At 45.8% G+C, this 23,411-nt stretch overlaps 1 protein-coding gene across 3 annotated transcripts in view; it reads right to left on the reverse strand.

The window, feature by feature from the left end:
* The window catches only part of CDC42BPB (CDC42 binding protein kinase beta), a 98,323-nt gene extending 77,906 nt beyond the window's left edge, over positions 1–20,417 (reverse strand). For 2 of the 3 annotated variants that reach the window (XR_011562737.1, XM_070775790.1), the window contains exon 1: positions 20,132–20,417. Coding sequence is in view for 2 of the 3 variants with exons in the window: in XM_070775790.1 (XP_070631891.1) it covers positions 20,132–20,306 (175 nt within the window). In the remaining variant the exon portion in view is untranslated. The remainder of the gene's footprint in view (positions 1–20,131) is intronic. The other variant, XM_070775789.1, reaches the window with a different exon arrangement.
* Positions 20,418–23,411: the final 2,994 nt, after the last annotated feature.

The following is a 23,411-nucleotide window of genomic DNA, read 5'->3' on the forward strand; positions in this document are numbered from 1 at the left end:
TCCTGTAATATAACAGGGACATATTAGGGAATATTAGAACATAAACAGAGAAGGCAGTGGCACCCCACTCCAGTACTCTTGCCTGGAAAATCCCATGGGCGGAGGAGCCTGGTAGGCTGCAGTCCATGGCGTCGGGAAAAGTCGGATACGACTGAGCGACTTCCCTTTCACTTTTCACCTTCATGCATTGGAGAAGGAAATGGCAACCCACTCCAGTGTTCTTGCCTGGAGAATCCCAGGGTCGGGGGAGCCTGGTGGGCTGCCGTCTATGGGGTCGCACAGAGTTGGACACGACTGAAGCGACTTAGCAGTAGTAGTAGTAGTAGTAGTAGTAGTAGTAGTAGAACATAAAGTTTTAAGAAATTTCTAGCAACAATCCAATATGAAGTGTGGAGAAAGGGGAAGGATGTCAGCTAGACACTAGTCAAGTCTTCAAATAGTCACACAGTGTTCATTGGGGGAGAGGGGCAAGGGGACAGAAGGGGCAAATCAGACACGTGGGCTCCAGAGAAAGGCAGGTGCCCACTGCCAAATTGGTGCCTCCACGTCTCCATAGGGACCGAGGGGAAGGGAGGCAATAACTGCCCCAGCCCCCACCAAGCCCCTGCACCACCACCCAGAGTGCCAACCACTGACCTCTGGCACAGCACCCTCGGGCACCCAGCCCACACTCAGGATCTTAGGCCAAGTCAGGTACTGACTGCAATACTCCTCACAAAAGGGGGATTTCAAACGAAGTATCTTATTTTTTTTACATCAGTTTGGTCCCCTAATAGCTCTATTTTCCACAAAATATACAGGGCCAATAGTATAGAAATGATTTGCCAAAAGCCAAATTTGTCCAGCTAGAAATAAATTCGAATGGTAGGAGTATAACAAGACAAGTGGCCTGGTTGCTTCAACAAATAAACTGCAACTGGGGAGAAGACAGAGAGGGGGCCTATAGATTAAAGGAGAACCGGGAGGCGGGCAATCCAAACGCCCCGAGTGACTTTGTTTTGGCTGCTACAGAACAAATTAACTGAAAACAGCAGCAAAAAAGGAGAAATTTAAACCCTGACTGCGTACTTGATGGTACTGAGGACTTATGGTCATGTTTTCAGTGACGTGACACTACTACGTTTCTGTGTTATGTTATGTGTATATGGCTAAGGCCTAATCTTCCTGAGGCACACAGGGAAATACTCACAAATGAGGTGACACATGTCTAGGATTTGCCTCAAAATCACTCTTTTTGGGGGAAAAGGGTATCAAAATGGAGACGGGGTGACTTAACAACTGTTGAAGGGAGTGACTGAAACAAAGGGTTCATTAGTCAACTCTCTCTACTTTTTAACTTCTATGCAGAGTACATCATGAGAAACGCTGGACTGGAAGAAACACAAGCCGGAATCAAGATTGCCGGGAGAAATATCAATCACCTCAGATATGCAGATGACACCACCCTTATGGCAGAAAGTGAGGAGGAACTCAAAAGCCTCTTGATGAAAGTGAAAGTGGAGAGTGAAAAGTTGGCTTAAAGCTCAACATTCAGAAAAAAAAGATCATGACATCTGATCCCATCTCTTCATGGGAAATAGATGGGGAAACAGTGAAAACAGTGGCAGACTTTATTTTTCTGGGCTCCAAAATCACTGCAGATGGTGACTGCAGCCATGAAATTAAAAGATGCTTACTCCTTGGAAGAAAAGTTATGACCAACCTAGATAGCATATTCAAAAGCAGAGACATTACTTTGCCAACAAAGGTCCATGTAGTCAAGGCTATGGTTTTTCCTGTGGTCATGTATGGATATGAGAGTTGGACTGTGAAGAAGGCTGGGCGCCGAAGAATTGATGCTTTTGAACTGTGGTGTTGGAGAAGACTCTTGAGAGTCCCTTGGACTGCAAGGAGATCCAACCAGTCCATTCTGAAGGAGATCAGCCCTGGGATTTCTTTGGAAGGAATGATGCTAAAGCTGAAACTCCGATACTTTGACCACCTCATGCAAAGAGTTGACTCATTGGAAAAGACTGATGCTGGGAAGGCTTGGGGGCAGGAGGAGAAGGGGACGACAGAGGATGAGATGGCTGGATGGCATCACTGACTCGATGGACGTGAGTCTGAGTGAACTCCGGGAGTTGGTGATGGACAGGGAGGCCTGGCGTGCTGCGATTCATGGGGTCGCAAAGAGTCAGACACGACTGAGCGACTGATCTGATCTGATCTACTTTTTAACATGTTCAAGATTCCTATAATAATTTTTTTTGTTGTTGCACTGGGTATTTGTTGCTGTGCAAGGCTTTCTCCAGTAATGGTGAGCGGGGGCTACTCTTCCTGGTGCCGCACAGGCTTCTCACTGTGGTGGCTTCTGTCGCAGAGCAAGGGTTCTACAGCACATGCTCAACAGCTGCGTCACATGGGCTTGGTTGCCCCATGGCGGGTGGGATCTTCCCGAACCGGGGACAGAACCTGTGGCTCCTGCATTGGCAGGTGGATTCTTATCCACTGTACCACCAGGGAAGTCCCTATAATAAAAACTTTAAATGGAATTATAATTAATAGCTATCACTTTTATTAACACTAATTATAAAAACAGAGTATCAATATATGAAAAATTCAAGCCCCTCCAAAAAGGAACAACGACGTTTTCAAACATGGTGTCCTTGACTATTTCATATCTAAATGGAGGACAGTTGAAGGCATGAAAAGGGATATTAGGTTACAAGTTTTTGAAAAATTAGTTTCCTTTTACAAATACTCAAACCAATTGAATTCCAAACAGAATGAATCCAGATCACCAGAGCTCTTCTCTTGTCACAAACCACACAGCAGTTTTCCTCACTGGAAGCGTATCTGGGCACGAAAATCAACTACATGCTCAGGTTATTTGTTATGAGTTCGTTTGCTTTATTGCTGGAATTCCTTCTGGGTCATAAAACAGTTTTATGAGCTGGTAAACATTTCATACGAACTCTGAAAAGCTGCCATGACTAACAGCTTCAGTATTCGGTGTAACAAATCTCTCCCCTGACCTGACTGATGCTAGCTGAGCACTGAGTCTTCTAGACTCCACTTTCAGAAGGGCCAGGTGATGCTCTGACTGCTCAATGTTTACCTAAGGATCCCCTTCACTGTGGAGAAATGAGAATGCTATGGGAAAAGTGGGGAAAACAGTTAAATTTCTCCACTCCAAACTTCATTTTAAAAAACATTTAAAATTCATTTTATTGCCAGATATTTTTCTCAGATAATAAATGTAATATTTTAAGCATCATTAAACTTACAATACAATCCAAAATAATTACTATAGTAGGGAAAAAAATAAGTCATAAGATACACGCGTGGTACTGCAAAATGGACATTAAGAATGGCATGAATTTTTTTTTATTCTTATGAAGTTTTATCTACATTACAAACTAGAGTTGTTACAAAAATGCTATCAGAGAAGAAAAACTATCAAACCTGATGGACTAAGAATCTAGAAGTACTCAAAAACATCACCCCTCAACAGGGACAACTAGTAATTCTCTATTATTTTTAGGGAAGCTTTCTAAATACTACAGGCAAAAAGAACAACCAAGGATTATCAGTAATTGAAGGAAAATCATTAAGAGGAAAAGTTCCAAGGTGAACAAAGAACTGACTCCAGAGAAAACAGATACATCGGGAAGAAGAAAACTTTAAAAAATTCTAATTAATGGACTTCCCTGGTGGTCCAGTGGCTAAGAATATGCCTGTCAATGCAGGGGACATGAGTTCAATCCCTGGTCTGGGAAGATTTCACATGCGTGGAGCAACTAAACCCATGGGCCGGGATTACTGAGCCTGCACTCTAGAGCCCATGCACAACTGCTGAAGCCCATGCACCTAGAACCCACACTCTACAACCCAAGAGAAGCCCGCAACTAGAGAGTAGCCCCCATTCACTAGAGAAAGCCCGCCTGCAGCAACAAAGACCCAGTGCAGCCAAAAAAAAAAAAAAAATCTGATTAATATTCTCAGAAAGAGGAGAGATTCTAGCCTCCTACCACCCCGCACCTCACCACAATCATAGAGCAGTGTCTTCTCCAAGAGGGAGACATTCTGACCCCAGCGTTCCATTCTCAGTCAAACACACACCACTAAAATGAGGGTAAGGGAAGACATTTTTAGAAATGCAGTAACTTGGAAAGATTACCACCCTTGATCCTACATGGGGGGAAATGCTATATACACTTATGTGTGTGTGTATGTGTAACATATACATATCTCCCCCTCCCCCCCACAACCACGAAAGGCTTCCGAGGTGGCGCTAGTGGTGAAGAATCCGCCTGCCAATGCAGGAGAACTAAGAGAATGTGGGTTTGATCCCTGGGTGGGGAAGATCCCCTGGAGGAGGAAATGGCAACCCACTCCAGTATTCTTGCCCGGAGAATGCCATAGTCAGAGGAACCTGGCACACTACGTACGGTCCATGGGGTCACAAAGAGTCAGACACGACTGAAGCAACTCAGCATTAGTCCACCAGGAAAAGGCTCTAGCCAATCATCAAAATGAAAGAATCCAAGAAAGTGACGTGAGCATAAGAAACAGAGGCAGCTGTGTATGACCCAGAAGCAGCAAAGGAAGTTAGGAAGGAAGTCCAGGGACTCTTCAACACCAGCACCTAGATGACTCTCCCGCTCAAGACACAGGACGGGTGCCTTCTCTCTGAGTCCAGTCACACAGCTGGGTTTTACAGTGGATAACAGTTACATACCTATGCTGCTAAGTCGCTTCAGTCATGTCTGACTCCGTGCGACCCCACAGATGGCAGCCCATGAGGCTCCCCTGTCCCTGGGATTCTCCAGGCAAGAACACTGGAGTGGGTTGCCATTTCCTTCTCCGATGCGTGAAAGTGAAAAGTGGAAGTGAAGTCGCTCAGACGTGTCCGACTCTTAGCGACTCCATGGACTACAGCCCACCAGGCCCCCCGTCCATGGGATTTTCTAGGGAAGAGTACCGGAGTGGGGTGCCATTGCATATTTTAAATTCTATTTATTAGTTTCCAAATCATACAACCAACTTAGACAAAACAAAAAAGACTTCTCTAAGTCACAACATAACATAAATGCTATAAACTCTGACAACATAAAATTGGTGAAAGTGAAAGTCGCTCAGTCATGTCCAGTTCTTTGCGACCCCATGGACTATATACAGTCCATGGAATTCTCCAGGCCAGAATACTGGAGTGGGTAGCCTTTCCCTTCTCTAGGGGATCTTCCCAACCCAGGGATCAAACCCAGGTCTCCCACATTGTAGGTGGATTCTTTACCAGCTGAGCTACAAGGGAAGCCATATTCCAACATTAATTTCTTATGAAAAATTTTAAATAAATATAAACAAATTTGATGTTAAAAAAAACCTTTCAAGTCAATATTTAATTTTAATGGAAACTCTAGATTATGCTCTAAAATCTAAAAAGAAGTTAAAACATTTGTAACACAACTGGAGGGAAGAAGACTCTTTACTGTGACATACCCTTTATACTGCTTGAATTCACTAAAAGCATGAGCATGCGTTATTTTTTATAATTTTAACACTATTAAAATAAAAACTGTACTGGCCAAATACAATTTCTGTGATACAGGTGCTGACATTTTTAATACTCGGTACAAAGGACAATCCTAAATGACAAAGAACTGTGACTTGAACCGTCTGTGTCCACCCTCCACAAACAATAACAGAATTCAACATTAAGGGAAACAGGCAGTGGATTTAGAAAAATCATTCATTCTCTCTGGAGAATTTTAAAAGCCAAAACAATTTCTGGGAGTATCACTCTTCATTAATAGCCCCAAGCTGGATAGCTGAGATGTACCTTGAATGCATGGATAAACTGTGGGGAAGGAATTCAGTGGAATACAGCAACCAGAAAGAACTAGCTGTTGTTACTTACACTCAATAACATGGATGGATTTCAATTACTTTTACTTGCAATTACTTTTTGTTAGGGTAAAAGATATATAACATAAAAGTTGCCATTTTAATCTTTTTTAAAAAATAAAAAAGAGACTCAAATGTCTAAAACTGAAAGAGGGACATTCCTGCAGATCTTACAGAGATAAAAGGATTAAGAAATACGACAAACAACTGTATGCCAACAAACTACGTGAACGAAACGAACAGATTCCTAAAAAGACAAAACCTACCAACTGACTCAAGAAGGAACAGAAAACGTGAACAGATCTAAAAGTACAGAGACGGAGTTAGTAATCAAAAGACTGATCACAAAGCAAGCCCAGCTGGCTTCATAGCTGACTTTTATCAAACACAGAAAAAAGCATACTTAATGGTGGAATAAGCATGCCCATGCTTGCCACTTCTATTCCACACTGTCCTAGAGGTTTTAGTCAGGACAAATAGGCAACAAAAATAAGCAAAGGGCACCCAAACTTTTGGAAAGGAAGGAATAAAACAACCTGTATTCACAGGTGACATGAATTTGTATATAAAATGAATTTGTATATAAAAATACTAGAAAATCCACTAGAACTAATAAAAAAAGTTAAGCAATTTTGCAGTATACGGAATCACTTTTTTTTTTAATTGTACTTATATAAATTTACAACAAACAATCCAAAAATGCAATTAAGAAAACAATTCTGCTTATAATAGAATTTTTAAAAAGACATTTGGGAATAATTTAACAAAATAAGTACAAATCTTACATGTTGCATTGCAAAATGAAATTAATGCAACTAAATGAACACTTAAAAAGGCAAATTTTGTATCATATATATTTTACCACAATAAAAAAGTAAAAAAAAGTTAAACTCTGAAAACTACAAAAAATATATATATATATACACATTTCAATTTGGAGATGTAATTAAGCGGAAAGTCATGTCATGTTCATGCACAGGAAAAGCTAATACTGTAAGACGGCAATACTCCCCAAAGTGATGTAGAGATTCAACGTGATCCCTCTCAAAATGCCAGATGGCTTCCTTATAGAAACTGACACACTGATCCTAAAATGCATATGGAAAGTCAAGGAACCCAGAATAGTGAAACACTCTTAAAAAAGAACAAAGTTGGAGAACTCAAACTCCCTGATTCCAACACTTAGCAGAAAGCAACAGTAATCATGAGAGTGTGGTAGTATATTGTACAAAGACAGGCATATACATCAACAGAACAGAACTAAGAGCCCAGAAATAAGACCACACATTTATGGTCAAGGGGGCCAACACTATTCAATGGGGGGAAAAACGTCTCTTCAACAAATGCTGCTGGGAGATCAGGACAGCTACATGAAAAAGAATGAATTAGAACTTCCCATCTCACACCTTATTTCTAAGAAAAAAATCGAAACAGATTAAACACCTAAATGTGAAAGCTAAAACTATAAAACTATCAAACTCTTAGAAGAAAACACAGGTATAAAATCCTTGTGACCTTGGATTTAGCAACGGATTCTTAGATATGACACCAAACACAGCAAAAGTTAAATAGGATTTCATCAAAATTAGTAACTTGGGCCTCAGAGGAAACCTGTAAGAAAGTGAAATGACAACCTACAGGAGGAAATATCTGCCAATCACGTCTGATGTAGGATCTGTATCCAGAAGGTACATAACTTACAAAACAGACAACACAATTAAATAATGAGCAAAGAAACGGAACAGACATTTCTCCAAAGAACATATACAAATGGCCAATAACAAAACAATATCCAAGATACTCAACATCACTGGCCTTTAGGCAAAAAGCAAAACAAAACCGCAATGAAACACCACTTCACACACACACCAGGATGGCTAGAAGGAGAAAGACAAATAACGCAAGCGTCTGTGAGGATGAGGAGAAGCTGCCGGTGAGAACGTAAACTGGGACAGCTGTTGTGGAAATCCACCCGCAGGTCTTCAAAGTGCTAAGCATAGTCTTACCAGAGGACCTATCAACTCCACTTCCAGACACACACTCAAGGGAAAGGAAAACGTGTCTCGTAAAAACTGGCGCGTTAACGTGCACGGCAGCGTTATTCACAACAGCTCCAAGATAGAAAGGGCCCAAATGCCCATCAACTGAGGAATGAATGCGCAAGCAAAATGTGCACAGCCATACGACGGAACATTATTCGGCAATAAAAAGGAACCAAACACAGATATACCCTTGAAAACACTACACTAAGTGAAAAGAATGCCATCACAAAACACCACGTATTGAATGACTCCATTTGTAGGAAATGGCCAGAATGTGCAAATATGTAATAAAACTAGATGTGTGGCTGCCTGGGGGTGGTGAGAGAAAGGAGGAGTTAGGACTGATAGCTAAAGGGTTTAGGATTTCTTTTTAAGGTGATGAAAATATTTGGAAATAAATAACAGAGATAGCTACCCAATTCTGTGAAATACTAAAACTACTGAACTCTACAATTTAAATAGGTGATTTGCATGTGGATTGTATCTCAATAAAACTGTTACAAACAAAAGAAATCATTTGGTAACTGTAAATGGCAGAGAAATCTTCTTTTCACTAAAATAATCAGTTAGCTGTACAGTTCAATTCAAGCTTCATATCGTCGACAGACTTCTTGTTTCTGTTCGGTAACCTTAACATATCATTTCACAAGGATTATCAAAACTTCTTCATGAACACAAATCTTGCTTTTTTTAAAAAAAATTATATATTTGTAGAAGAAAATTTATCCAGGCTTATCACTTTGATTACATAAAACCACAATAATGCCTGACGTTTTGAGAACATTTTTTATGTCCTAATACAGTCTAATATAAATGCTACCCTTGACAGCTTAATTGGTGAAACTGGCATAGAGCATTCTCAATAATTTCCCAATCTGCTGCCAATTAGACAACATATCCTACATATTTGAAAGCAATACTTCATCAGCATTCTCCCAGCTTCATCTGAAAGATGATTTGTTAATATACTTAAAGATGTTTCAACAATCTGACTTCAAATAGAGTTTAAAAAGAAACAAATCTGAGCTGTAAAATTATTTTTTTAAGAATTGCTGCAAACCCATTAATTATAAAATCAACACCTTTCTCAACAAAGAATCAATACAAATGCTATTTCACCTTAAAAATAGTAAGTTAAAAAATTAATTTGGCCCCCTAATTTAAATTTTTTAAACAAAGAAAGAGAGTAACTCAGTGTTTTCAAATGAATTATTTCATATGAATGAGTAAAGCACAAGAGAACAACAGTCTTAAAATGCAGTTTGGGTGTCATGGTTAAGGGAGGCCTGTCTACCTTTGGATTTCATTTATTTATGGTTTTAGAAAATCATGACTGGCAAGAGCATTTATTCTATTTTTTGTTTTAAATTAGTGATTTCTTCCTACGTACCAAAAGCCTTGGAGTTAAACAGAACCAGTCTGTATCACTTCAAGAAAGATCAAGTTCACACACAGGGTCCCTGAGGCACAAGCGGCCAATTCAGACACCACCCCTGCCTCGGCCCCAGCCCACCCAGGGCGCCGCCCCAGCGTCCCTCCAGCCACTTTCCAGCTTTCAAAACATCCAAGTCCCCTGTCTTCACATCGTTTTACTCTTTCTCCTTTCTTTTTCTTCCAAAGCTGTGCAATTACCGGAAAAAAAATGTTGCCCTCCCATATTTGCATTTCTCCCTTCTACTTAGAGGGAAAGCTTTCTAATAAATGAGTAAATGTACCAGAAACACAATCTGGCCAATAAAACTAAAATGGAAACTATACACCCTGACTTCATTTAGAGATGAAAACCAGGGTGCCTTTCAGTTACCTCTAGTGTACAGAACAGCCGTATCTCTGCACCATCTGGAGGCCCGACTAAAGTGATCACATGGATTACAATGGGACGTAGCCTCAAGGATAACATGGGCTGCAGAGAACAGGAATTCTGTTCATCACTGCGGTGCCTGGGCACTCCTTAAGTCCTAAAGAGTACTTGCTGAAAAAATGACAGAAGATGACGTAACTTTTCTAGAAGACTAGAAAAGTCAACACAGTTTTGCACAGAAGAAATGGACAAGCAGCATCTAATTCAGCAAAGATAGAAAAGTGGAAGTTAACCATGTGAAGGAGGGGTAAGAAACAGCAATCACCCACAGCACCAGTATTTTGCAGACTAAACAGAGATGAGCGTCACCAGGCAGCACAGCGGTGAAGAACCCCCCTGCCGACTCAGGAGACACCGGAGACGTGGGTTCAATTCCTGGATGGGGAAGATCCCCTGGGGAAGGCAATGGCTACCCACTCCAGTATTCTTACCTGGAGAATTCCATGGACAGAGGAGCCTCGCGGGCTACAGTGGGTCAAACAGGGCTGAGTGACTGAACACACATACAGTAAGCGACAGGGCACAGAACGGGCTGTCAGTCTGCAGGAGGAGCAGTTACACTCCAGATATGTCCCACCCCCAACCTATTGCCCCCCATCCCCAGCTTGCCCTACTTTCCCAGAATGCTGGCAGCTGGGCCTGTACCACACTCGCCACCATCTAGGCTGGAGACCAGAAGCCCTGCTCTGGGAAAACCGACAGGCCCAGAGAAGGAACTACTCTAGCAACTCTGCTAGTGCCCCTCAGATGGGCCAGGTCCCCGTCCCATTTCCTAATGGTGAGGCTCACATTTACAGTTTATGCACAGAGAGTTTCCAATCAGTCCGCTCATAATTGTGGAAGACAGCCAATAATCACCAGGCATTTGAAGAGCTTCTGACATCAAAGACAAAGACCAAAGTAGGAAACCGGATAAAAAGGACTCAGAAGAAACAGAGACAACGTAGGGAACAAAAGGAAACATCTACATAACTCAAGTGTGTGCACATGCAGAGCACATCATGCGAAACGCTGGGCTGGATGAATCTCAAGTTGGAATCAAGACTGCCAGGATAGATATCAACATCCTCAGATATGCAGATGACATCACTTTAACAGCAGAAAGTGAAGAGAAACTAAAGAGCCTCTTGATGAAAGGAAAAGAATGAAAAAGCTGACTTAAAACTCAACATGAAAAAAACGAGTATCATGGCATCCGGTCCCATCACTTCAAGGCAAACAGATGGGGGAACAATGGAAACAGGGACAGACTTTATTTTCTTGGGCTCCAAATTCACCGTGGATGGTGACTGCAGCCACAAAATTAAAAGATGCCTGCTCCTTGGAAGAATAGCTATGACCAACCTAGACAGCATATTAAAAAGTAGAGATACCACTTTGCCGACAAAGGTCCATCTAGTTAAAGCTGTGATTTTTCCAGTAGTCGTATAAGTATGTGAGAGTTGGACTATAAAGAAAGCTGGGTGCCGAAGAATTGATGTTTTTGAACTGGGGTGCTGAAGAAGACTCTTGCGAGTCCCTTGGACAGCAAGGAGATCAAACCAGTCAATCCCCAAGGAAATCAGTCCTGAATATTCACTGTAAGGACTGCTGCTGAAGCTGAAGCTCCAATAGTTTGGTCACCTGATGGAAAGAACTGACTCATTAGAAAAGACCCTGATGCTGGGAAAGATTGAAGACAGGAAGAGAAGGGGACGACAGAGGATGAGAGGGTTGGATGGCATCACTGATACAATGGACATGAGTCTGAGCAAACTCTGGGAGATACTGAAGGACAGGGAGGCCTGGCATGCTGCAGGCCATGGGCTTGCAAAGAGTCAGACACAACCTAGCGAATGAACAACAAAGAGAAATGGTTTTTAAGATGACTGCCTTCATGAAACAGAAACAAGATGTTATAAAAAGGAATACTAGGGATAAAAACATTTAGAAATGAAAGATATGATGATGGCAGAAATAAAACTGCAATGTAAGGACTAGAAGATAAAGTCGAAGCTCTCTCCCAGAAAAAGAAGGATAAAAGGTCAACAGCTAGAAAAAAGTAGGAGAAAGGAAATTAACAGAAAACTCAGAAGATCTGACATATGAGTAACAGGCGATCAAAAAGGCTAGAATGAAGAAATCAGAGCTCATAGAGAATACAGGAAAGTTTTAGAGAGCTGAAGGACCCAAGTGGCCCAGCCCCCCCCAGAAAGACCCCCCAAGGAACACTAGGGATGAACAAATCTCACCAAGGCGTGGGGATCACAACGGTCTCAGGCCTCCCCTTGTAACAAGAGCCAGCAGACACCTGAGTCAGGCCTTCAAAGTTCTGCGGGAAAATGACTTTTAACCTAGAATTCAGTATGCAGGTAAACTGCCATTCAAATACAAAGGAAGAAAAGGCATCTTCAGACAGTTTAGTTCTCCAAAAAATTTCTCTCTGATGGACTCTTTCCAGGGAAGCCACCACAACATAAGACATTCAGTTCAGTTCAGTTCAGTTGCTCAGTCGTGTCCAACTCTTTTCGACCCCATGAATTGCAGCACGCCAGGCCTCCCTGTCCATCACCAACTCCCAGAATTCACCCAAACCCATGTCCATCGAGTCGGTGATGCCATCCAGCCATCTCATCCGCTGTCGTCCCCTTTTCCTCCTAACATAAGACATGGGGTCCTGGAATTCCCATTCAACAGAGGAGAGGCACAGAAAGAATTCCCATAAAGAATGAAGAGAAACCCCAAGATGGCAGCGAAGCAGCAGGCCTAGAGAAGACACAGCCTCAAGTGGAACAGGAAAATGAAAGGCTCTCCAAGGGCTGAAAAGTGAGAGATCACTCGAGGTGGCTGACTGCTCTGGGGAGTTCTAGTTAAAACCTGCACTGAATTCATGACTATACATTTGCATCCACACTAAGGGAGAGAAAAAGTAATTCATCCCAATTAACACAAAAATAATTCCTTGTCTTAGTAGACTGGGAATTAACTGCATCCTATGTGGCTTAGCCATTAAGATGTTTACCCAGTGGTAACAAACACTGAATATCAATTTAAACAGTAATTATTATCTAGCCAGATTTGGAAAAACAAAGAGGAAGGAAGGGTCTGTGTGTCTCGGCAATGCAGGGGAGGAGACACCTAAAATTCTATGGCCTTCTCTTCCACAGGAGAAGTTAACAGATAGCATATGAAATGGAAAATCAGAAATAAGCAACATAAGCATGCTACAGAGACGCACGAAATTTGAGGCAGGAATTGCTAAATAAGTAACCATCACTGCCAAAGATCTGATGCTTCCAAATTGTGGTGCTAAAGAAGACTTTTCAGAGTCCCTTGGACAGCAAGATCAAACCAGTCAATCCTAAAGAAAATCAACCCTGAATACTCACTGGAAGGACTGATGCTGAAGCTTCAATACTTCAGCCATCTGATTCGAAGCGCTGACTCACCGGAAAAGACCCTGATGCTGGGAAAGAGGGCAGGAGGAGAAGGGGACAAGAGAGGATGAGATGGTTGGATGGCATCACCGACTCGATGGACATGAACTTGGGCAAAAACCAGGAGATAGTGAGGGACAGGGAAGCCTGGTGTACGGCAGTCCATGGGGTTGCAAAGAGTCGGAAACGACTTAGCGACTCAACAACCCCCACCATTAGCATCCAAGGCTCTTCCCCCATCCACCTAATAACACCTTCACCCTCTGCCTGACCTAATAACACCTTCACCCTCTGCCTGACCTAATAACACCTTCACCCTCTGCGTGGAATGTAGGTCGGAGGGTCACCCTCAGACCAGACAGTGGACTGAGCAGGAAAGGGCAGGTCCCTGAAGACTTCTTGGAATGAGGCTGTCAAACCAGCCATGGACTGCTCACAAGCTGCATGAAAGGCAAATCAACCTTGATTTTGTTTGAAGTGAAGTGAAACTTGCTCAGTCATGTCCAACTCTTTGCAACTCCATGGACTATTCAGTCCATGGAATTCTCCAGGCCAGAATACTGGGGTGGGTAGCCTTTCCCTTCTCCAGGGCATGTTCCCAACCCAGGGATCAAACCCAGGTCTCCCGCATTGCGGGTGGATTCCTTACCAGCTGAGACACAAGGGAAGCCCAAGAATACTGGAGTGGGTAGCCTATCCCTTCTCCAGCAGATCTTCCCAACCCAGGAATCAAACTGGGGTCTCCTGCATTGCAGGTGGATTCTTTACCAACTGAGCCATCAGGGAAGCCCTGATTTTGTTTAGGTCACTGTTATCTGGTTCTCTGTCACTGGCAGCCTAAGACAGTTGATTATAAGGAGAAATAGAATGGTTAAAACTGGTTGCTTCTGAGAAGTGAGAACCCAGAGCAGGCCGGCTGGTAAAGGGACTTTTGTCTTTCATCCTAACTCTGTAGAACTACTTCACTTTTAAAACTGAGTAAATGCATTACTTTGATAAAAGTAAAATTACATTTAAAGAAAATCACTCCACAGGGTATGGTCAGATGTGCCGTTCATCTCAACGTCTAAAACTAGGATTAGCTGTTATCTCTTTAGGTCTTTATTCTTCTCTCTTCTTTTTCTGTTGTGCTGTGCGGTGTGCAGGATCTTGGCTTCTCAACCAGGAATGGAACCCATGCCCTGCTCTGGGAGTGCAGTGTCTTCATCACTGGACCAGGGAAGTCTCTCAGGTCAATTTTATTTATTTACTTTGAAAGAGTAATGTTCATTCATCCATTTTTGTGTGTGTGGCTGCAGCAGGTATTAGCTGCAACACGCAGGGTCGTCGAGTCTGCAGGATATTCTGCTGCGGCTCCTGGGCTCTGGGTTGGGGTGTGCAGGCTCAGCAGTTATGGCCCACAGGCTAAGCCACCCCACAACATGAGGGATCTCGGTTCCCTGAGCAGGGATAGAACGCAAAGGCCTTGGCGTTGCAAAGTGGATTCTTAATCTCTGGACGACCAGGGAAGTCCCCTTTAGTTCAATTTTAAATTCCAACGTTGGACTGCAGATTTCAGATCTGATTTTTCTCAAGGCAACAGAATCCACAGTTATAGCAGAAGTTTTGAAAAGGCGAGGGATGAAATGCAAGGCAGTGTTGAAGACTAATCAAGCAGAGATACTGAAATCTTCAAGGGAGAAAGGCTTTCATTTAGGTCTTAAGACCTTCAGCTAGGCCAGTGAGGATGGGAATGAAGGGAAAAAAAAGGTTAAAATAAAACAGAGATATTACATAGCAGGTGCCGGCAAGGCAACCCACGGCCGACCAGGAGCCCATGCAGGAGAGAAACCCTGGCTGGAGGGCGAGCTGCTCAGAAATGTTCAGGGGAAAAGTCCAGAGCCTGGTTTACCCAACAGAGAGGGGAGATGTGGGTGGTGGACAGACCAGGCCATCTCTCAAATTCCCAACAGTTTTCAAACCCATAGCTTGGAAGCGACAGGAAGCATCATCACATCAGTAATGTCAGTGGTGCCCTTAGAAGAGTAAATCTCATATGTCTTCAAAGATGCTCCAGTAAAAGCAGTTAGCCTCCAATTAAAATAAATAAATTTATATTAAAAAAAGAAATTATATTAATTCAAATTTTTCTTCAAATCTAATTCAAATTTTTCTTCAAATCTCTAATTCTTTCCTAAAGATAACAAAATATCCAAAGTCTCCTATTATATTACATACTGATCCTTTTCACAAAGTTTTAATCTGAAAACAATTTTGTTGGCAGTTACCTACCACTTAATAACACTGACCAAATACCTAATATGAAACACATTTAAAATCACGTGTGACCCTCATCTCATACATAGTATCTGTCTTATTGACTTAATAAGGAGAAGGCAATGGCACCCCACTCCAGTACTCTTGCCTGGAAAATCCCATGGACGGAGAAGCCTGGTAGGCTGCAGTCCATGGGGTCGCTAAGAGTCGGACACAACTAAGCGACTTCACTTTCATGCATTGGAGAAGGAAATGGCAACCCACTCCAGTGTTCTTGCCTGGAGAATCCCAGGGACGGGGGAGTCTGGTGGGCTGCCATCTATGGGGTCACAGAGTCGGACACGACTGAAGTGACTTAGCTTCTATTGACTTAATAAAATTTCTCCAATAGATTTTAAACCTAAATAAACCCTTCAAAAATTACCATACAAAGTTTATGTTGGCCAAACACTCATGATTTTGTTAATTAAAAAAAAAAATTTGGCCACACCCTCAAGGTCCATGGGACTTCAGTTCCGAAACCAGGGGTGGAACTCCGTCCCCTGCAATGGAAGGTTGAGTCTTAACCACTGGACCTCCAGGGAAGTCCCCAAATACTTATGATTTTAAATCTAAGGAAAGTGTATTTTCCTCTCATGCATTTTCATTAGCAAGAGAGCTTCTCACACAAATTTCAGGTAACACTAACATACTGTCATTTGGAACTTAAGAATCAAATTCAGGATAGGGACTAAAAGATGTCATATTATGGGGGCTGGGGTGAGGGAATTACAGGGAATTTTGTCTTTTTAATTCTTTCAAAATCTTCTTTACTTGCATTTTATCACCTTTTTGATGGGGGAAAAAAAAGGGTAAAAATATGTATTTGGTTTCTTCCAGCATGATCCTTTCACTTTATTACTCTCAAAAAAATACGTTTTGCCTCTTTACCAAGAAAAGAGTCTAACAGTTTTGTTGTACTTAATCTAGTTTGGAATTAACAGTCCTGTTTGCTCGCATGTTTATCCGGCATCACTGACGTCAGCACAGACAGGACGAGGCTTCAAGGGCAGCAGGTGCTACAGCAGCAGGTAGAGCAAGGCCAAGGGGGGCTCCCGTCCACACTGCACTGTGTTGGGAGTTTCTGCCTGACGTGCATTTGCAATTGAAGAGCAATGCACCGCACCTCCCAAGCTCTTCCAGGCAGTGGTATCTTCAAGTGAGGGCAACTCACTCCAACTCCAGTTTCATTTACCGCAGGTCTAGACTTAACAGAGACACTGCTGAAGTCCAACTGTCAGTGGAGGAGGTTTCAAGAGAGAAAAGGTAAGGCTGGCTGGTTAATGTTTAACGGTTTCAGCTGTTCCGTCACAGTGCCATAGTCAATATCGTTCTGTACTTCAAATAGCTATTTACAATCCAAATTGTGTTAACCTAATTTTTATTACACAATCCCAGTATTCCTCTACTAAGCTACATCTTATTATTCAAAAAATGTTTCTCAATATCTGTTACTTTAAAAAATAAAGTGTTCCCATGTCATGCAAAAATTCTATCTCGAGAAGCCACTTAGATTGAAATGTATGTTGAGATATTTAGCACCATCAGTTAAGCCCTGAACACATTCAATTTGGTAGAGACATCCCACTCACACTAGGTGCTGAGCATCCCCATGCCAAAAGCTACAGGAATTCACACAGATGAGAGAGAACTCCGACAAGGTAATGCTTCATTCATAAGAAAAATCACCAATGAGGAAATTAAACAGAGGGCTACAGAGATGAATTCTACCCCTTCCAGAGGAAGTATGGTGGCACAGAGCGAGAAGAGGGCCTGGACTGGGCATCGGGGAACCAGGCTGAGGCCTGCCTCCGGCCTGGTCTGCAAGCCACATGGGGGCCGGGGCAGAGGACCACCATGGTCCATCCAACGCCAATCGGCCGGAACTTCCAACATCGGCTCTGTCCAAACATAATAGCCGGCATTATTTTTTTAAGTCAGGGAAAAAAATTTTAACACATGTACAAGTATTTTTATATAACGAAGATGAAAGACAACTTCACCTCATCTAGTCGTCCATATTTGTCGCTGTTTACTTGTGGAAATTTCAAAGTGTTTCACATGCTCTGCTTCAAACGGTATCAAATTTGCATTTGAAAAATAGCTTAAAGAAATACACATGCAAAGCAGGGTACTTCCAACTTTTAATTAAGGTCCAGGATTTCATAGAGGAAACTAATCAAACTATAAACATAATCAAGGGAAAATTAAAGGCAAAACCTACAGTGAAGGCTAGGATGAGTCTAGTCCCATGCAACCACTGCAGAAAATTCTCTTTTAAAACTTTATTACTTATACCTTCCAAATTTCCTCAAAAATCCCCAATAATTCTCAAATCTGGGCTGAATCGGGTATTTTTCTTCACTGAGCTTCCAGACTTCTACATAACTGTCAGCAGATACCTACCAAGGTTGGTCCTCTGCATGCCAGCACTCGATACAGTAGAGGTCGCAAACATTATGCAGGTGTAAATCAACAACTCGCAGGGTGACAGCCTATATATATGTTTCTTGAGTAGAGTAGAAGTAATTCCACTAGGAAGTCAGAGTACCTAATAATGCTCCACAAACAATTCCATTTGAAAGACCACTCTTTGCTTTCCAACGCAATAACTGGGCGTCCCGAGCAACACTAAATACTGACCGCCCACATCCTAACGAGTGATACACACTGTGGAGTTACAATGGTGCATATGGTAACACACATGACATTAAATGCTGCTTCTTAAATGTATTACTATTCCATGAAAAATGCCACCTAAAATAGAGTCCATTCCTCTTCTCTGTAATTTAAAGCTCAATGCAGACCGAATTCTTAGAAGATAATGTCATTTATTTGTAATCATAATTTCCAAAGAGTCAAAATATTTCTATACTACACCACACAGCTTCTATTTAGACTTGGGAAAATTCAAACCTCATAAAATAAGACCTCCTCACATGCTGAGAGCTTCCTCCAATGAAACCCACCAGTTCACAGTGGCTGGGCTGCACGGCAACCACTGGCTCAGCCTTCAGGATAAGGAAGCCCCTCCTAGGCACTGCAGGTTCCCAGGCCAGAGGATTTTGGGACCACACCTCACCTGCTAACTCAAGCTTCCATCTGCTTCCTCCTTTCAGTCACACATTGACTCACATGCCAAGCACTGAGTTGAACCTGATTGTGAAACTGTCTGGATTCCAAGATCAAATGCTCAGCAAGGAAGAGCAAACAGGATCCTCAGAAGGCTGGGATGTAAGAGGCCCCAAAGACTTCACTTTCAAAGCAACTGTGAAGTCAAGTTCATTATTCAACTGGCGGTCACATCACTAATGAAGGACGCCAGAAAACGAATAGTACTTTCATTTTATTGATACTGTATGTAACCAGGAAGGGTGGTCAGCACCAAAACGAAGCCCAAAGCAAAGCCAAGCAGGCTGTCCTGGGGCTGTGGGCCTCCTTTTCCTGCTGCTCTCAAAAAATTTCAAAATTTCACTAAAGAGGGAAGAAGAGAATGCTCTCTAAAAATGTAACAACTTAAGTTTTATTTGGTAAACAAAATCCCAAATTCCAATTACCATTTTGGCAGACCAGGGGTCCTAACTACAGAACACATTCATTTCTTTATGTAAAAAAGTCAGCTTTATCAGCCCCAAAGGTTAGAAATTACTGGTCCAAACGGCACAGTCTGAGCCCAACGAGGCAAACGACCCAAGGCTAAGATTTTCATAGCTTTGACCTGAACCCTGAACAGAAGCATGTCATCTTCCTTCTAGGCAGTTTTAAACGAGGCTGAGGGTCTTGACAAGACGCCCAAGTTAGAGAGAGAGAAAGATAAGATGTCGCTTTACACGTGTAGTTGTTTCTGGGGTTCTAACCATTACACAGCTTAATCAAATTTCTGTCCTAGTAGAACATAATAATTTAGCTGACCAATTATTAAAAAGCACGCAGAGGTCTGGTGAAGAAAGTTTTACAGTGCCTTCCATAGAGTAACAGTTCCAGCTGCCCTCCCCGCCCCAAGCATTACCAGGGTCTGGCAAAATTACAATGAAAAAAATCAACCGACTCTCCCATGGCGTTTCAAAACAAGGCTTTCAACTTTAAAATTCCCTTGGAGGTGGTACACTAAAATGGATGTTCAGGCCCTGGACACCAAGGGATGCGGACAGGCTGTCACCTAGGAGGGGCTCCCAGGAGACGCGCGGGGGTGGGGAGGCGGATGCAGAAGGCACGCGCCGCTGCCCATACGACCCAGGAGGGCGAGTGGCGTGAGGGGAGCGAATAACTCGACGCGGACTCGGGACCCCAAAGGCGGGGGCCGGGGACGGATATCCCGGGGAGGGCTGCAGGAAACGATATCCAGGCTCGTGGAGGGTGGATCTAGGAAGCGGCCGGGGCGCGGGCCCGGCGGGGCGGTGGGGGCGGGGGTGGGAACGGAGGATGTGGCTCCGAGGGGCAGGATGAGGGGGCGGGACGGCCCAGCGCGGACGTGCGAAGGCCGGGGAGGAGGGCAGGGACGGGCCGAGAGCCGCCAAGGGCGCGAGCAGCGGCCGGGCGGGCCTGGGAGCGGTGACGAGGCGGGACGGGCGGCCGCCCGTGGACCGGGAGGGCGCGTCCGGGCAGGGGTCGCAGGGCCGCCGGTCACTTACCCCACTCGAGGAACTCGGCCACGTACTTGTCGCGGCGCAGGGCCGAGTGGCTGCACTCGGTGTACAGGCAGACGAGCACGTCGAGCAGCGTCTCCACGCTCAGGGCGCTCTCGTTGCGCCAGGGCCCGTCCAGGAGCAGCTGCTCCAGCTTCTTGAGCCGCACCTTGGCCGACATGGTGCCGCGCGGCCCGCTCCCAACACGCCGGGCCTCTTGCCGGCCCGCTCGGCCGGTCCGTCAGGGCGCGCCCGCGGGGGCCCGGCGGCCGCGAGCCCCGGCAGCCGCGGCGCCTCGCCGCCGCCCCGTCCGCGTCGTCGCGCCCCGGCCTAGGCCGACCTCCTGGGCTCGGGCCCGGCGGCGCAGCGTCTGGGGCGCCGGGCCCCGCGGGTCCATGGGCCGCTCCCCTCCCCTCGCCGCCGCCGCCCGCCCCGCCCGGCGCCGCTCGCCTCGCCCCCGCCGCGCGCCCCGCGGCCCCACCCGCGGCCGCGCCCTCCCCGCCGCCCGCCGCCGCAGCTCGCCGTCGGCCTGGAGCAGCGCGGAGGCCAGCACTGCTGCGCAAAGCCCGGCCGGCGCCCGAGCCTCGACCCCAGGCCCCGACCTGGCGGCCCAGCCCCGCGGCCCGCAGCCAACCAGGGCGCGGCCAGCTCGGGCGCAGCCAACCACGGCGGGGCCGGCCGCCGCCGCCGCGCTGACCTCAGCGCGCCGCCCCGCCCCGCTCTCCCGGCTCCCGGCTCCCGGCGGGGCCGGACCTCGCCGCTTGCCGTAGCGGGGCCGGGATGCTGGGAAGGCCGGACGGGCGGGGTTGGAGGGCAGCACCGCCTGGTGGGGGCGGGCCGAGCGAGCGGCCAGCGAGCCGCCGAGATTGCGGGGCCGGCACGCGCGCAGGGGGCGGCCGGGCGGCGCGCTCGAGCGCGTGATGCGGGATCCGGCGCCTGTGTGCGGGGCCCGCGCTCCCGCCGCGCGCGCGCGCGCGCCGCGGCTCCAGGAGGGGCCCCCGAGGCGCGCGAGGCGACGCCCGCGGGCTCTGGCCTGCCCGGGGGCTTCGGGGTTGGTGCGCTGAGGCGAGCGTCAAGGCTGCCCCGCTCCCGCAGTGCTGGCGACTTCGACCTCACGACGGGGTGTTTTAAAGCCGGGCCACCTCTGAGCTGGGAGCGGCCTTTGGGAAAAGGCGGGCCCTGCTCCTACTTGACGGGCGGGAGACTGAGGCCCGGGCTGGGTGGGGTTGCCGGAGAGGGGCCACCCAGCGCCCCATGAATTCGTGATGCACCCGCTTCAAACTCTACTGCCCACCGTCCCCCCCTTGCAGATAGATGCCTTGGGGTGGCAGTTTGGTAGGAAGCGGCCTGCCGTTCCCTCTGGGCTGGTACTCAGATTGCGTGTGTCTGGGGAAGGAGGGTGATGGTGAATATCTGCACCCAGAGAAACCCTTGGCATCGGAAGAGGAGGGGCAGCCTAGAACTCGTGGGGGATCACAGTGAGGAACCCTACTGAGGATATAGGGTTCAGTTCCGTTCAGTCGCTCAGTCGTGTCCGACTCCGACCCCATGGATTGCAGCACGCCAGGCTTCCCTGTTCATCACCATCTCTTGGAGCTTACTCAAACTCATGTCCATCGAGTCGGTGATGCCATCCAGCCATCTCATCCTCTGTCGTTCCCTTCTCCTGCCTTCAATCTTTCCCAGCATAGGGTCTTTTCCAATGGCGTCGGAAGTTCAGTTCAGTTCAGTTCAGTCGCTCAGTCGTGTCCGACTCTTTGCGGCCCCATGAATTGCAGCACGCCAGGCCTCCCTGTCCATCACCAACTCCCGGAGTTCACCCAAACTTAGGGGATCCCTGAAATGGGAGGAGGGGCGAGCGGGCAGCTTCAAGAGGAGCCGGGCCAACCAGGCGGACCAGACGAGGTTGAAGACGGCGCACTAAAGAAGCCTGTGAGGAAACTAACCTACGGACATAAAATAGCGGCTACCTTTGTTGGGGAGGCACTGAGGGCCATGGGTAGCAGCGAGCCTTGTGGGCTTCTAGGAATGTTCTGTAATTTGACTTGGATGGTGGTTATGCAGGACTCCATATAAAGAACAGTCTTCAACTGTACACTTGAGTAGTGCACGTCACTGCTATTATACCTTAATTTTTAAAAAGCAGGCATAAACAATCTTTGGTGTTAGAGGTCAGAGTAGTGGATACGTCAGGGGAAATATGTGCTGCAGGACTAGGAACATTCTGTATCTTGATCCATCTTGCTATATGGGTCTATACATACATAAAGTTTAATCAAGAAAAAGGAAAAAAAAATTTTTTTAGAAGTCACTTAGTCCTGTCCGACCCATTGTGACCCTATGGACTGTAGCCTACCAGGCTCCTCTGTCCGTGAAATTCTCCAGGCAGGAATACGGGAGCGGGCTGCCATTTCATTCTCCAGGGGATCTTCCTGACCCGGGGATCGAATCCAGGTCTCCCTTGCTGTGGGCAGAGTCTTTACCGACTGAGCCACCAGGGTACAAAACAAAGCAATGACCATGCTCTTAAATATTGTACTCTCGTGTGTGTTATGGAGCTTCCCCAGGTGGCTCAGTGGTCAGGAATCCACCCGCCAATGCAGGCGATGCGTATTCAATCCCTGGGCCAGGAAGACCTCCTGGAAGAGGGCACGGCAACCCACTCCAGGATTCTTGCCTGGAGAATCCCGGGGACAGAAAAGCCTGTCAGGCTACAGTCCACAGGGTCACAAAGAGTTGGACATGACTGAAGCAACTCATCACACAAACACATGTATTATACCTCAATTAAAAAAAAAAAGGCCGAGCCAGCAAAAGGCCCAAAACCGAAGACGCCCCACTGGTTTTGGGTGAAGACCAAACTCTTCACCTTACCTGGTTTTGTTTGTTTGTTGGAGTAGAGTTGGTTTAAAATGCCGTGTTAGTTTCTGCTGCACACCTTACGTTTTAAGTGATCAAATGTCTGAATTTATCTGGGACAGTCCCAATTTTTTGCCATTGTCCCAGCGTACATATAACAATGTCCTTCCTTCCCGCCATGCCCCCATTTATACAGTATGCTCTCTCATCCCCAGACACAGCACGGGTGGCCTGGGCCTGCTCAGTCCTCTGCTGCTGCTAAGTCACTTCATTCATATTCGACTCTGTGCGACCCCATAGACGGCAGCCCACAGCCTCTAGCCCTGTCCTTCTCTCTTCTCTTGGGTCTCTGACTCCAGTCTCACTGCCTGCTTGCTGTTCCTCTGCCGTTTCTGCTCCCTGCTGCCTCGGGGCCTTTGCACTTGCC

Source organism: Bos indicus, chromosome 21 (assembly GCF_029378745.1).
Source record: "Bos indicus isolate NIAB-ARS_2022 breed Sahiwal x Tharparkar chromosome 21, NIAB-ARS_B.indTharparkar_mat_pri_1.0, whole genome shotgun sequence".
NCBI lineage: Eukaryota > Metazoa > Chordata > Mammalia > Artiodactyla > Bovidae > Bos > Bos indicus.